General features: G+C 41.5%; 1 protein-coding gene across 2 annotated transcripts in view; it reads left to right on the top strand.

Moving 5' to 3' along the window:
* Window positions 1–17,029, top strand: part of Cib4 (calcium and integrin binding family member 4) — an 89,276-nt gene that overhangs the window by 67,537 nt on the left and 4,710 nt on the right. For both annotated transcript variants that reach the window (XM_076834004.1, XM_076834005.1), the window contains exon 5: window positions 10,907–11,048. In XM_076834004.1, the coding sequence (XP_076690119.1) occupies window positions 10,907–11,048 (142 nt within the window). The remainder of the gene's footprint in view (window positions 1–10,906; window positions 11,049–17,029) is intronic.

The following is a 17,029-nucleotide window of genomic DNA, read 5'->3' as shown; positions in this document are numbered from 1 at the left end:
CCCACATACTTATCATTTCTGGTGTTCTTTGTTCCTTGAGGTAGATCCGTCTTTCCTTCTGTTATTTTCCTTCTGCCTGAAGGACTTTATTGTTTTTTGTAGCTCTAGTCTGCTGCTGCTGGCTTCTCTCAGCTTTGGTCTGGGAGAAAAGATCTTTTTGCCTTCAGGTCTGAAAGAGATTTTTGTAGGGTATAGAACAGGACGAGAACTTTCTGTTTGTTTCAGAGAGTTCAAGAAACAGTTTCACTGGCATCTAGCTTGCTTGGTTTCTGACAAGGAATCTAGTGTAATTTTTGGGGGGTTCCTATCTACGTGCCCATCCCCTGCCTCTTTGTTTGTCTTTATTGAGGATTTTTAGCTGGTGATTATTCTGTGCCCAGGTGTCATTTTCTTGAAGTTTCTTCTGCTTGGTATCCGTGCAGCTTCTCCAAATGTGGACATGATGGATTTCATCACTATGTGTTACGTCTTCCTCTACCTGTTTTCTTTCTTCTTTTTCTCTTTCTTCCCTTCTTCCTCCCTTTCCTTCCTTCCTTTCTTCTTCCCCTTCCTCCTCCTTCTTCTGACAGGGTCTCGCCCTGTTGCCCAGGCTGGTCTCGGTCTTCAACGTGGGCTCCAGCAATCATCCTGCCTCCTCCTGCCCTGTAGCTGGAACTATAGGCGTGAGTCTGCGCACGGTTATCTCCACCTTCTAGAACACGGGTAGGGTAGTTGTAATAGCTATCTTAAGACTTGATGGGCTGGGGATGTGGCTCAAGCGGTAGCACACTCGCCTGGCATGCGTGCGGCCCAGGTTCGATCCTCAGCACCACATACAAAAACAAGGATGTTGTGTCCACCGAAAACTAAAAAATAAATATTAAAAAGTTCTCTCTCTTAAAAAATAAATTAAAAAGACTTGAGCCTGCTCTCTCATTTGTGTCACTTTGGGATCTGTTTCCATTAGTTGATTTTGCTACTGATTATGGGCCTTACCTTTCTGCTTTTTCTGCACGACTGGAAATTTTTTATTGGATGCTAACAAAACATTATAAATTTTCTCACATTAGGTGCTAAATGTTGTATTTATTTAAATGTTATGAATTTGTTCTTGAGAGCAGTTTTGTTACTGAGATCACTTGATCCTTTCAATGCTTGCTTTTTAAGGTTTCATAAACTGGGTGCTTTATACCTTGCATTCACCTCTCCCCACTGTCCATGTCTTGCATAACCATGATAACATTTAGTAAGATTTCTTTTGGGCGGGGGGGACCAGGGATTGAACTCAGGGGCACTATACCACTGAGCCACATCCCCAGCCCTATTTTTTATTTTATTTAGAGACAGGGTCTCACTGAATTGCTTAGGGCTTTGCTGAGTTGCTGAGGCTGGCTTTGAACTGGTGCTCCTCCTACCTCAGCCTCCCAAACCTGCAGGATTACAGGCGTGCACCACTGCACTTGGCAAAAACTAAGACATCAAAATTGGTGCGACACTCTGAACCCAATCACAGACTTTGTTTGGATTTTACCAGTTTTTCCACAAATGTCTTCATCTGTTCCAGGATCCCATGTTGCATTTAGTTACCACGTGCCCTTGGTCCCCTGTAATCTGTAACAGATGCTCATTCCTTCAAGATTTTTGGGAGAGCATTGGCTAAATGTTATTGTATTTAATTTGTGTGTGTCCTGTGATTAGACTGGGGTTATAGATTTGTGCAAAGAATACCACAGAGGTAAGTGCCCCCTTCATCATATCATTTCAGGGGATTTATGACATCAACATGACGTATCATTGGTGGCATAAAGGTCATTTGGTCACTCGGTTAGGGTGGAGTTTCTAGGTTTTCCACTGTAGTTATTTAATGAACAGAGCTGGAAAACATAGGCAGGCATACTAACCCCCACACACCACACCTCGGTATTTAGTTTTTGTATCTATCCATCTGTATTTTACTATATGAGTAAAATCCCCACGAGTTCATATTGATGTCTCTGACTAACCCAATCCTGTATCTAGCTTTGTTTATCTGTAATTTGTCTGTTGTTTGTTTATCTATCTGTTCAACACTAGCCTACACATGGTCTCAGAATTGCTAACCCAAACCCTGTGAGAAGCAATTTTCCCACCGGGAAGCACAGTGTATATTTATTCTTCTTGTCTGTCTTTACAGAACCCAGCTAAACCCTGTTTGCCAAAGGTACTTGGACCGTTCCTCTTTCTCCCCGCCTTCTCAACGACTTGTCACCACACATTTATGACAGTTACTTTCATTTGCCACAGGTTGGTCTTTCATCCTGAGCCTACTGGCTTCCTCTTCTCCTTTTCTTGTTCATTTGCATTTAAATAAAGTTCCTGGGGTTCCCAGTTCTACTGTTTTACCAAACGCACAGGCATGGATCTACCACCAGGTGGCATCCTGCAGAGCAGTTCCTTTGCCCTAAAACTTTCCTCTTGAGGTGCCCTTGTATTCATCTCCTCCCACAACCACTGGCAACCACTCATCTATTTTATATCCTTATATTTTGCCTTGATGAGAACAGACTCATATAATACATAGCCTTCTTCATCTGACTTTCTTTACTCAATAAAATACATTGCAGAACCTTCTGCATTGTTGCATACATCGATGGCCTTTTCCTTGTTATTGCTGTGCCTTTTTCCATTGTCTGGATGTACCTCAGTTTATTTATCCCTTCACCTGTTGAAGTGTGTATTGATTGTTGTGACTGGACTTTTTCTTATGATGTCTTTTTCTTATGATTTTTCAATTTTAGTTGACTCAAATTTATGAAGTGTTTCCTTATGGTTAGAACTTTTGTATACTGTTAAGTGATCTTTACCCTGAGGTCATGAAGATATATATGCTCCTCTTTTCTTCTAAAGTTTTATTATTAGTCATAAACACAGTAGGTCTCTGATCAATCTGGAATTGATTCTGTATATGGTGTGAGGTAGGGATCAAGATTTGGTTTCCTCCCTGTGGATATCAGCTAACCCCTACACCCCTTACTGAGAAAAGAGCTCCTTCTCCTCAGTGCAAGGCAGTGCCATCTTGATCGTAAATGAGAGGGCCATCTGTGTGTGGATCTGTTTCTGGGATCTCTGTTGGGGTTATATGTTGGTTTGTCTGTCCTTGCACAATATTACACTGTCTAAATCAAAATAAAGCCCCAGCATAGATCTTGATATCTGGTAATATGGGTGCTTCAGCCTGTTTCCTCCTCTTCAGGGTCGCCTTGGCTATTAGAAACCCTTTGCATTTTCATTTGCATATAAGGTTTAAAATCAGCTTGTCCATTCCCCCAAGAACCACTGCCTGGAAGACTTTACCTAGACTTTCAATAGCTGTATGGATCTATTTGGGAAGAATCAACATCTTAATAATATTGAGCCTTCCAGTCCATACAAACGGTATATCCAAGGGAAATTTTTAAAGACACTAAAGTACAAAAGATTTTGGTGCAACCTCTTTTAGGACACAGGATCTGCCCCTCAAACTTAGCAGTGCTTCCCTCAGTGAGTCTGTTCCAGGTAAACTGAGGCCTCTATTCAAAATTGAGGGGTGCTGCCAGGTGTGGTGGCACAAGCCTGTAACGCTAGCAGCTTGGGAGCCAGAGATAGGAGGTCACAAGTTCAAAGCCAGCCGTAGCAACTTAATGAGGCCTTAAGCAACTTAACGAGATTCTGTCTTAAAATAAAAAAAAAATAAAAAGGACTGGGGATGTGGCTCAGTGGTTTAATACCTCTGGGTTCAATCCCTGGTATCAAATTAAAAAAAAAAAAGGAGGCATGCTGACCACTATATACTCCTCTCCAAGATTACCCCATCCACCTCTTTCTTTGGCAGGTGCTTTACATCTGTTTAAAATGTTTAAAAATACAAATATTAATCATATTACTCTAATAGGGATTGGCAGTAGATAAATGAACAAAACTAAAATATTATTCAAGAATAACATACGCTAGAAATTTAGAAAATTTTAATGGCAACGAGATTTTAAATATAATAATATTTTTTTGATCTCTTTTAAAAAATCGAAGTGCATCAGTGATATCATTATTGAGTCACTGGTATATTTTTGTGTGAATTTTTTCCAGCAACTGTAAAAAGCTCTTTTTGACTAAGAGCTGGTTGGAGAAATGGTGAGGAGATATTTTTAAGCTAAGTCCAAATATTTTCCCTCTGACTTTCATCTTCAAATCAAATCTCTTGTTCAATAACTTTGAGAAGATCTTTTTTTTTTTTTTTTAAAAAAAAAAAGGTTTAATATTTTGGCAGGAACCACAATCTTTTTTTTTTAATTAACAAACTGTAGTTTTTGTTTCCAAAAAAAAAAACCTCCCAGCATTTTATCAAGTGCAGTGGAAGTTGTACTGCTGAGTTACCTGTATAAATTTCCACACTGACATGTTTATATTCTCCTTGTTCAAAATGCCTTGAATCTAGGGTACATGTTATTCTTGAAAGGGAAGCATTACTTTGTCAATTGTCACTTCCTTCCTCCTCTGGAGGACTGAAGACTTTTAAATGAGTGTGAAATTTTATGCAGACTCTAACTCTCTAGATAGATTCCAAAATTTATTGGTTCAGCTTTTGGATTGTTAACATTATAGCATCAAGATTCTAGAATCCAGCAAACTGGACCTGTGATAGCTAATGACTCTTGATCCTTCTGCTGCCCCTTCCTGGCTGTTCTGTCTGCCCTGTGGGGCTGGGCTGTTGGGAACCCTGGGACACAGGCTGAGCTGTCATTTAGCTCAAGGTAGAGAGGTACTGAGTTGCATTAACTGGGTTCTTAGAAACTCTCCTTTTGCCTGGAGCTATATGTGTTCTAAGTGATACCTGGTCACAAGGGGCTCTGTGTCTGGGGATATCCCTCTGGATATGACAAGGCAGGGAAGTTGAGAGAGAAGGAAGCGGCCCCCTGCTGGAACAGAGACAGGCCTGGAACAACCTCCTGGTGTTTGCCTGTGGGGCCTACAGAGAGCTCCAGCCGCCCCTTGGCGCCCAGCTCATCAGTGTTCTGGTGACCCAGCCCAAATTAACAGCCTGACATCTGCCCTGATGTCCTGCACTATGCTCTCCTTCCCCCTTCCCCAGTCTGATGGCTTGTGTCACTTCCCCCTCTCCTCCTGGCTTCCCCCTCCTGCACCAAGAGCTCCTGTGGCTCCTCCAGTACTGTCACTTAGAGTGACAGTCACTGTGGCTAGCCACCCAGTTCTCATGGGCCACTTCTCTGGCTTCAATCTACGCTCCAGTTTTGCACTTTGGGACACAATGAAATATTTATATTCAAGTATGAATTTTCAGAACTATTTACAAGGTTCCCCACATTTTAATGGTCACACTGCCAGCCTCCCTTGCACCTTTCTCTTTCGAGGTTTAATGGATATAAGTCCCCAAAGAGGAAATAGGGTGGGGTGGGCACAGGAGGCCTGGGTCCTGGGCTGGCTCATCTACTCACTGACTAAGTAAACTTGGGTATGTCCCTTCCTTCCCCAGAGCTACAGTTCCACATCTGTGAGAGGAGGAGGTTAGTCTGTATCAGAGATCAGACATTTTTGATGGTGCAATCCTCACCAAATTAAAAAGAAATGTGACATGTCTTCACAACACATGCATAGTCCTTTAGGACTATATATATTTACTACTATATTATTATAGTATAAATATGCAAAACAAAAAATTAAAAGGAAAGCTAAAAATCACATAAAATATTTTAAAGTAAACTCTTTGTATTATATGTAACAAAATTTCTTCCTTGCACCATTTTATTTTTTTGCATGGGATTAACAAGTGTAGGGAGAATGATGTGGTTGGATTGCTTCATTATCCTTCAAAACCTTGCTTTAATGCTTTGAAATAGAGCTGTTTAGAGGTCTGGTTCTAATTTAGTTGTTTTTTTAAAATTGACACATAATGTACATATTTATGGGGTGCAGCTAGGTTAGTTTATTTTTAACAGCTGTCTAACTGGTCCATAGGGAATAAATGTGCCACGGGCTGCGTGAATAAATCATGGCATTCATTTTTATCCCCATCCACCAACTAAATGCTTTTTATTGAAATTAAGCTACGAATTGTCTATCATCCTTTATATCAGTCAGTGACTCCAATAGCTAATTGGAAAGCATTGCGTTTTTATATTTTTAACAAATGTACTAAAAAATCCACCGACACGCTTTATTTAGAAAATTTTCAGACAGGCTACAAAAATCTGTTTCTAATATTTTCAGGTATGCAGATGTAAGCATTTTTTATAGGTGACGCCACGTTTTTTTAACAACAAAAATACCATTTTCAAAATATTCTCTTCAAAAGTTCTTTGGAAAAGAATTAATGTTCAAATTTACCTTGAAGAGTCCAATAAATTTGAGTTCATTTTGGTGAACAACACAACAAATACACAACTCACACATATGCACATGTGTATATACATATACACACACACATATATATATACACACACATATATATATTATTAGTAAAATTTATTTAGCAATATAATAGGTATCAAAAAGTCACTTGTCATTGTAAAAAGCTCAGCAAATTTGAGACACTTGTCTTTTTTTGGGGGGGCGGGTACTGAGGATTGAACCCAGGAGCACTTGTACCACTGAGCTACATCCCCAGTCCTTTTCATATTTTTTATATTGAGATAGCGTATCGCTAATTTACTGAGGCTGGCCTTGAACCTGCAATCCTCCTGCCTCTTTTTATGCAAGAAAAACATATCCCTCATCTTTAAGTTTGATGGGTCCTTTAGGAACTCTGCCAAGAGATGACCAGCAAACCTCTGTGTGGTCCAGGAGATTTTCCCTTCTGATTACAAATCACTGCATACATTTTAAACTCTTTTTTTGTTTTAGAAAAACTAACCATATCAATGCATTCTGTTGTATTTTCTGTACTTGCATGTATGTGTGTGCATGTGTACTGTGCTAGCGATTGAGCCCAGGTCTTATACATGCTAAGCAAGCACTCTACCTCTGAGCTGTATCCCCAGTCCCCTGGATTTATCTTCTTAGCCGCAGTAACCTGTGGGAAATCCTATAGGGAATTAGTTTCACACGTGTCACCCTCTCTTTTCATCATGGAGCAATCTTTCCATCAATGACTACACTCAATTTTACCCATAAATGGCGTTTTTATTAAAGAAGCAATTTACTCTTCAATGCATAACACCTTTTTCTTTAGGCTTGCAGTAATGTGGTTCTTCATGTATTTCATTATTGAAACAGAAGCCAGTAAACCATACTGGAATCATCTGTATTTTACCTAACATTTAGAAAAGCTTCTGCAGTGTGAAATCTGTTCTAATGCTTATTTCCCACATCTTCAACAATATTTTCTCTGCATGTTCCAACGGGCTCACCATGTTGGTTTATTTTCTTACTGCCATCAGATATCACCCCAACTGCCCAGCTTCCACTCACTACAAAATGAAGGGGGTGCGTGCGAGCGTGTGCGCGTGCGTAGATAAGTCACGTGATATGAGTCAAAGGAGAAGTGAATTGGCCTCCTGGCAACCATCTCCCTCCCATCACTTCTAGCAAACTCAAGCAATGGAGGAGGCCCCAGGGAAAGGAAGATTGTATCTCATTTCCTGGATGAAAATGTGCTTTGGCAGTGAGCTTGTTGACCTGCTTTGCACCTGTCTGAGCACAGAGAATTGATGCAGAGACTTCTTGTTATATCTGACTGGATTCCCCAGGTTTCCGTCTCTTAGACAAAAACTGGTATTGTGAGTAGGAGAGGGAATGGCGCTGACACTTTCTTGTTCTCTTGAATTTGCATTGTAAGCATTATCTCCAATGCGTTGTCCTTGGTAGGAATCTCGTTAAGCCACGTATCCATTTGTGAGAAAAGTTAATGTAGTTAAAAATTGCTAATGTAATCTGCAAAGCTACTTAGCTTGGTCCATGTGACCTGGAACACGTCACAGTAGATAAGGCTTATCCGCTTTAATTGAAGGAATCAAACAAAGCATTTCTGGGGATGTTGAGGTAAAATAATGGAGGATCTAGGTGGAGGGGAGCTTGTCTGGAGGTTCTAGAGGTCAGCCTGCATTCCCCTGGACCCTGGCCACACCTGCAACATATATTTGTGAGATTTGTATATATATCATAAATTTTTATAAAATTATGTATATATAATACATGTAATGGACTCCCACTGACGGGGGATCTTATTTACATGGCAAATTTCTGTGTGTTTTGCTTACTAAGGTGGCCATAACAAAGTGCTATACACTATGTGGCTTAAACAACAGAAATTTATTGTCTCATAATTTGGAGGCTAGAAGTCTAAAGATCAAGGTGTGGACAGCATTGGCTTCTGCTGAGCACCAGAAGGGAGATGCTCCCCAGCCAGCTAGTTTGCTGGCAATGTTTGCCATTCCTTGGCTTGCAGAAGCACTACCCTGAGATCTACCTTTATCTTCACATGAGTTCTCCCTGAATGTGTGTCTTGGTGTTCCTAATTTCTCCTTTTTATAAGGACATCAGTCAGATTAGGGGCCCACCTTCTCTCATGTGACCCCACCTTAATCCAACGAATTACACCTACAAGAACTCTATTTCCAAATATGGTCAAATTCTCAGGTATTCTGTATTAGAAACCTCAACATATGAAATATGGAGGGGACACAATTCGATCTATAATACTGAGCTACATCTCAGATGTTCCAACATAGGATCTTAGAGGGTAAGAGCTTAGAAGTGTGTGTGTGTGTGTGTGTATATTCCATGCACTCTCCTGAACAAATTTTCAAGCACACAACCCACAATTGGAAACTATGAGCACAAGACTGTACAGCAGTCTGAATCTAAATCTCTAGAACATACCCCTCTTACCCAGCTGAATCTTTGCACCTGGCTTACATGAATTCATATTTTTCATAAGAACCCCAGGTGACTAGATGCTCACTAGTTTGAGAACTATATAGCCACCTGAGATGACACAGAATGTCTCCCACACACCTCAAATAAGTAGAAATATGAATAAAATAAGATCACACATTTGAATATGTAGCTGAGTTCTAAAGGAATGAAAGAAAAAAAATCACACACTAAAAATGAAGCAATCTAAACCAGAAATCAGAACATTGACTGAAGCTAGTACAGCCCAAAGGAGCTTCAGACAGGGGTACTGAGCCCTGGGGTTTGGGTGAGCCCAGGTGCCCACAAAGAAGGTGACAGCCAACACACATTTGGATCAGAGGAACTGGGTGAACCCTTTTGCATGAAGCCTGGAGCTTAAAGAGACACCTTGTCAGTGAAAGGGGGACTCAGAAAAATCAACCAAGTTGTTTCAACCACCTAGAAATTTGGAAGATTAAGGAACTAGTGGCCATTCACATCCACTGAGGCACATATAAGAAAAAAGGGATTTTGATTGGAGTAGAGGCAGCAGGTATTGGGGTCATTTTGGAAGAAGGGAGCAGAGTTGGGTTCTGATAAGATCTGCCAGCAGATGATATAATTTTAGAACAGGTAAGGGCTGGGCCCCTGAGCAACTGGGGGAAGGAGTTCCTGGAAATGAGAATGAATTAGGGGCACTAAGAATCAGTGGAGGAGGGTGCCAAAGATGAACTTGCCACTTGTAAAGATTTCCAAGATTGTTCTCTGCAGTTCCCCCTTAAATCCAGTATTAGTCAGTTTTCCATTACTGTAACAAAATGCCTGGTATAATCAACTTAAAAAGAGTAAAGAATTGTTTGGACTCATAGTTTTGGAGGTTTTACTCGAGTGTTGGTTGACCCCATTGCTTTAGACCTGCAGGGAGGCAGCACATCATGTCAGGAACATGTGGAAAAGGAAGCTGTTTGCCTCATGACAGTTGGGAAGACAAGTCAAGAACAATAGAAAGGGGCTGATTCCCACTGTCCTCTTCAAGGGCACACCCCCAATGACCTAAGACCTCCAAGTGGACCCACTTCTGAAAGATTTCACAACTTCCTGATGGTGCTAAACTGAGGACCAAAATTTTAACAAGTGGGACTTTGAGGGACATTTAAGATCCAAACTATAGGAAACCCTCATGAGGTCTGCCCCCCCCCTTTATCCCAAAGCCCACTCCTGGGCCTTGAGAGAGAGTAGCAAGCAGTCTCAGCAAACCACATCGGAGCTGGCAGGAAAGCAACTGGAGTGCTATTTGCTTGGCAGGCCCAGTTTAGGAGAGCCAGAATTTCTAAAGTCACCCTTCCTCATTTGGGGACTTAGTTTGAGAAATAGTTTTTTGTTTTTTTTTAATGAAAATTGCTATGCAAATTATGGTATCTATTTCAATTAGGTAACAACTATCAGCTCTCATTTGTTGGTTGGTATTTATCAGATACTGTGCAACTTGAAACCTACCCTGCTTAATCCTCATGACAATCCTATTAGGCAGATACAATTATAATCCCACCCTATCTTGTAGATGAGAAACCTCAGGTTCTGGGAGCTTATGTAATTTGTCTAAACTAAAGTCACTCAGTAGTAAACAGTGACACCAGGACTGAAACCCATGTCTGTCTTGCTTCTAAATAATATGTCAACAGCAGCTTATTCTGAGGGAGTTGATTACAGATGAGGTTTGTCCTATTCTTATCTTTTCATTTTCCAAGCTTTCTACATAAAATGGAGACAAATTAATAGCCATAAGGAAAAAAAAAACAACACAACACAAAAATAATAACAAAACCTTTGGAACGTGTAGGCAAGTGGAGACAGTAGTGGGGAGAGTGATGTCAGGCAGGGGCTCTCATCCCTCATCCCAGGTACCCCCATCATACCCGGGGTCCTGGCTCACTGATCTTTAGGTTGTTGCTTTTTTCTTTTCAAACCCAGGGCAGAGTGCTTGTGATAGATGGGAGAGGCTCAGGGAGGCATGACCCCAACCCTGATAGGCCTCCCTCACTCTCCTTCTCCCCACCCACAGGTCAACCCTTTCAGAGACCGCATCTGCAAAGTGTTCTCACATGACGATGTGTTCTCCTTTGAGGATGTGCTGGGCATGGCCTCTGTGTTCAGTGAGCAGGCCTGCCCCAGCCTGAAGATTGAGTATGCTTTTCGTATCTACGGTGGGTGCTGTGGGTGACTTGTGGTAAGACGGGGTGGGCATGGAGTGCTTACCACATCTGGAATCCAGCAACATCAGTTCATTGATGGGATGGTACTGACTGGGGTTTACTTGGGTCTTTGTGGGTTTGTATGATGTGTATCAAGTAACTATGGAATAACAAAAATAATTGAGAGCTACAGCCTCAATGGATGGGTGCCCTCCCATCCATGCCACTCAGATCAGTGGAGTCAGTGGTGTTGATACGTGGTGGTAGCGCAAGGGTGGGCCAGAGGGAGAGAGAGGAAGAGAATGACAGATGAGTAGGAAGGGGTTATGTTTGCTCAGCAGAAGGAGTGTTGGGTAAGAAGTTAAGAAACATGAACACTAGAATTAGGTCAACCACAAATGGCCAAGCAATCTTGAACACATCATTCCACTTCCCTGGAGCTTGGTTTTTCTCATAGTTAAAATGAAGGACTTGAAGTAGATCAGCTCTGAGGTCCTTTGACTTTATTTTCGGCAGGGTCTCTGATTCTGTCTGGGATAGTCTCAGGGCTCTGCTAACATTCTGCTCTTCACCAGGTAAATGTCCCCTTACCACAGGTGGCACACCGGGTACTCTCAAAAGAAATCAAAAAGAAATCTTGAGAAGAGTTCAAACAGGCTGTGTGCAAGGCTTTGAGTGCATTGTGGCTTACATATACAGACTTGTACATTTCAGCATCACTCTTTCCATTTGAGCTGATACATCCATCTTCTCCTGTCCTCATGCATCCATGAGCCAAATTACACAGGCTGATAAAAACCCTGAATTCATTCTGACTTGAAGAACCAGAGTGTTTGGGACAACTAACCCCTGAAAAGTAAGAGGAGAGTTCAGAGAGAAGGAAGCCAAAGAAAAGGAGCCCATGTTTTTTTTTTTCATAAGCTCGGCAGAGATCTCTTCTGACTTCTAAATTATATATATATACACACACACACACACACACACACACATATATAGGCACAAACGCAAAGCAACTTTACTAAGGATAAGAAACTGAACTAAGATTTGAGGAACTACTACATTTTAACAAGGCCCCCTGATTTGCAGTCTTGAGTCCAACAAATTGCCTACTAACGGCAAAAATTAAGCACTCTTTGGAGGAATATAACAGAATACAGAGTCTACACAGCAAACATCTATAATATCCAAAATGCAATCCAAGATTACACAATATACAAAAATTTTCTTTCAAAATTAATGCAAAATTTTCTTTTCAAAATTAATCAAGAAGGAAGACTGACTCTGACTTGATCCAGGTGTTGAAATTAATTGATAAGCATTTTTACATGGCTATTGTAACTGTATTTTAGCCAGATTCTTTAAAGAAACCTATCTAATAGTGAGAGAGAAAGATAGAGATAGAGTTAGAGATGGAGACAGAGATAGATGGGGGGGGATTTATTTTGATTTCAGGACATTTTAGTCAGCTTTTTCATTGCTGTGACAAAAAGACTTAGCAAGAACAACGTAGAGAAGGGAAAGTTTGTTTGGGACTCATGGTTTCAGAGGTTCAGTCCATGGTCAGCCAACTCCATAGCTCTGGGCTCAAGGTGAGACAGAAAGTCATGGCAGAAGGGCATAGAGGATGAGAGCAGCTCAGGACATGACAATGAGGAAGCACAGAGAGTGCTGTGCTCACCAGGGACAAAATATAAACCCCAAAGGCATGCACCCCGTGGCCGAATTCTAGTCACACACTACCTGCCTATGGTTAACCTCCAGTTAATCCATATTATTGGATTAATGCACCGATTAATTTAAGGCTCTCGTAGCCCAATCATTTCTTCATCATCTCGTACATGAGCTTTTGGGAGACACCTCATATCTAAACCACAGCAGGAATTGACTTACATGATGAAGGTGGCCAATAAGTCCCCTGATCTGCTGTCTACACACTGGATAACCAGGAAAGCTGTTGGTTTAACTCAGTCCAATGCCTCAAGAGTCAGTGCTGATGTCCAAGGATAGGAGAAGATAAATGGCCTGTTCACATAGGAAAAGTGAATTCTCCCTTCTTCTGTCTTTTTGTTCTACTGGGCCCCCCTTTAATGGATTGAATGATGTTTACCCACATTGATGAGTATGATCTTCTTCACTCAATCTACCAATTCGAATGCTAATCTATTTTTATTTATTTATTTATTTTTATTGTTGGTTGTTCAAAACATTACATAGTTCTTGATATATCATATTTCACACTTTGATTCAAGTGGGTTATGAACTCCCATTTTTACCCCGTATACAGATTGCAGAATCACATCAGTTACACTTCCATTGATTTATATATTGCCATACTAGTGTCTGTTGTATTCTGCTGCCTTTCCTATCCTTTACTATCCCCCCTCCCCTCCCCTCTTCTCTCTCTACCCCCTCTATTGTAGTTCATATCTCCCCCTTGTATTATTTTTCCCTTTCCCCTCGCTTCCTCTTGTATGTAATTTTGTATAACCCTGAGGGTCTCCTTCCATTTCCATGCAATTTCCCTTCTCTCTCCCTTTCCCTCCCACCTCTCATCCCTGTTTAATGTTAATCTTCTTCTCATGCTCTTCGTCCCTACTCTGTTCTTAGTTACTCTCCTTATATCAAAGAAGACATTTGGCATTTGTTTTTTAGGGATTGGCTGGCTTCACTTAGCATAATCTGTTCTAATGCCATCCATTTCCCTCCAAATTCTATGATTTTGTCATTTTTTAATGCAGAGTAATACTCCATTGTATATAAATGCCACATTTTTTTTTATCCATTCGTCTATTGAAGGGCATCTAGGTTGGTTCCACAGTCTTGCTATTGTGAATTGTGCTGCTATGAACATCGATGTAGCAGTGTCCCTGTAGCATGCTCTTTTTAGATCTTTAGGGAATAGACCGAGAAGGGGAATAGCTGGGTCAAATGGTGGTTCCATTCCCGCTAATCTATTTTGGAAACATCCTCACAGACACCCAGAAATAAAGTTTTCCCAACTATCTGGGCATTCCTTAACTCAGTCAGGTTAACACATACAATTAACCATCACAGTAACCATGCCCAGTGATGCAAAAGCAAATATACTCAATATACTCATAATTAATTAAAAAATAAGAAATCACAGCAGAGAAATAGAAACTATAAAAAAGAATGAAATGGAAATTATAGGACTGAAAAACAAAACAACTGAAAATTTCATTGAATGGGCTTAGCAAAAGAATTAAGATGACAGGAAAGAATCTATAAACATGAGTAATCTAATCTGAATAACAGAACAAATATTGAGAGGATTAAAGAATAGAGCCTTAGACATGTAGGACAATGGAAAGATCTAACATATATTCAATTGGAATCTCAGAAGGAGAGGAGAGAATGAATGGGACAGAAAAGATACTTGAAGAAATAATGAACCACATTCCTAAATTTGATACAAGACACAAATTCATAGTGAATACCAGGAAGGATAAGTAAAAATGAAATCACATACCCAAAGTAGCCCCCACCTGTCCATGACACTCTTCCTCTTTCCTTTCTTGCAAGTATTTCTAGAAGTCTTCAGATAGTTCCCACTGTTTTCTGCTATTCTCTGTCATTTTTTTCCACCATGGGTGGCAGCTGTGCGAGCTCAAGCCCCTGCCACACAGTTCTGAACAGGGCAGCTCCTCTGGGGGAACATGGATCCAGGCTCCCTGTTCATTCTTGACTCAGCCAAGAGTGTTCAAGTTACAAGTCACAGAGATTTACCCGCATGAAAGGAACTGATAGGGAATCGCATTATAATCATTTCCCAGTGTTGAATAAGAAATTTTCACAAACTTAGAGGCTTTGGATGACACATATGAATGATTCCACAGTGTCTGGGGGTCATAAGTCCAGGCATGACTGAGTGGGTCTTTCTCTTAGGGTTTACAACACTGTCATCAAGGTTCTCCATTTCCTTGCGTCCATAAGACTTTGGGCCTTGACTTCTGGTTGGCTATCAGCTAGAGGCTGCCCTCAGCTCCTCCCAACATGGCCACTTACTCTTCAAAGACAGTGAAAGAGAATGAGCTTTGAGTCACTTTGCTGGCAGATGTCTTACATAGCATTATGTGACCATGAAAGTGACTTTTCATCACCTTGGCCAAATTCTATTGGTTGCAAGCAAGTCACCGTCCTCACCATGCAAAATAGAGGTGTGGATCATGGGTGGCTAGGGACACTGGAGTTTGTCCAAGCAGTATAGAACCCGAGGAGAAGTGAAGCCCCTCAGGGGCTAGGATATAGCCAGGAAGCAGCCACTTTTTCCTCTCTGTGGCTGCTTGATCTCTCATGTCTTCTGCTCTCTAAGAACTTCCTCTTTCTCAGATCTGATTTTTATGCTTCTGTGCCCACGAGACAAAAGTGATTACCCCCAACCCCATGTGGCCTCTGTTTCCTCCTCCATTTTCTCAGCAGGTGCTGATTGGCTTGGCCAAATCAATGATCTGCTGCCCTGGGCTGGGAAACCAAACTCACTCCCCTACATCCAAAAAGAAACAGAGACGTGAACAAACATGGCCCCAGAAGTTGGCTGCTTGGGTTGGGGACACTTCTCAGCAATGGTAAAGTAATACGCTGGGCAGATGTCCTAAAAGATGTCTGCTCTGCTGTCTTTCCAAGGTTTCCAGAAACAACCAAACAAAATCCCCAAACCCCTCAGGGGCTTTAAGAGCAGGAGGGCATCTCCAGGTTTCCAGCACGGGGGCTGAACCATGGTCAGCTCTGAATCAGGGAGAGCTGCATGACCGGGGCAGGTCAAGGATCAGACACCACACTGCCCTCCTGTGTCCCTGTGACTTCTCCAGCTGTCTCCAGGTTTCCCTCCCCGTGGAGCCCAAACAGGAAAACAAAAAGCTCAACACCTCCATGCAAATCGGCTTGCAAATAGATGCCAGGGGACTCATAGACGCCAGGCTGCATCAGAGGCACCTGGACAAATCTCATTGGATTCAGAAGATTTGTGGCTTCACAAGCTGTCGGCGAGATTAGAAATGGAACTCGTGAATCCCTGTACCTCATGCCTGGCTCATGGGGACTGCTCAGTAAGTCCAGGTGGTCTTGCTCTACAATGAAGAAAGAAGAAAATGAATAAAAAGAAGGAAGAGATGGCAAAGACAGGAAGTAGGGGATTATCATAGTCAGAGTCACAGTGATGATTCTTAGCAAAAGTCCAAGGCCTAACTCAATACTCTCATCCCTGGTGACTCCAGGTGTAGCCTGTGGTCCAGCAGCATTGGCACTAGCACAAAACCTGTTAGAAATGCAGATCCTTGGGCCCTGCCCACACCCACTGAATCAGAATCTGCATTTTTAGCAAGATCCCATGAGATTCTTTTGCACCTGAAAGTCTTAAGAAGCACTGCTTTAGCTCAGTGATTCTCAAACTTGGCTGCACATTAGAATCACCTGGGAGTTAAACAGAACAGAACAAAACAAAAAAACAGGTGCTTGGGCCCCAGCTCCAGAGACTTGATGTAATGGTATTTGAGTACTTCCTGGTGTTTCTAATATGCAGCAGAGTTTGAGAGTTATTGCTCAGTCTGCTACAACATCAGTGTTACATTCAGTCACTCTTCACACTGCCTGTGTTTAAAAAAAAAAAAAGCCTGAAATCAGGCATTCCAGAGTTGGGGCGATGACTCCAGGTGGCAATCAAGGATCCAGGCTCCTTTAACCTTCCTAATCTTTCAAAAGTATGGGACCACAGTCCTCATGATCACAGAATGGCTTCTCTGCCATTTTATCTTCATTCTAGGCAGAAAGAAAAGGGGACAAGAGAAGGGATAAGAACAAAATGTGCGTTCAAATACATGGGTGAATCCATTTTCCTTTCACAAGCTAAGAACCCCACCCAGAAACTTTGGTTTATATTTCATTGGCCAGAACAATGTCACATGGCCATCCATAGCAGCAAGGAAAACCAGAAAGTGACATATTTTAAGCTGAACATGGTATCATCTGGAATAACA

This window comes from Callospermophilus lateralis, chromosome 14, assembly GCF_048772815.1.
Source record: "Callospermophilus lateralis isolate mCalLat2 chromosome 14, mCalLat2.hap1, whole genome shotgun sequence".
NCBI lineage: Eukaryota > Metazoa > Chordata > Mammalia > Rodentia > Sciuridae > Callospermophilus > Callospermophilus lateralis.
This window is presented reverse-complemented; position numbering and strand designations above follow the sequence as displayed.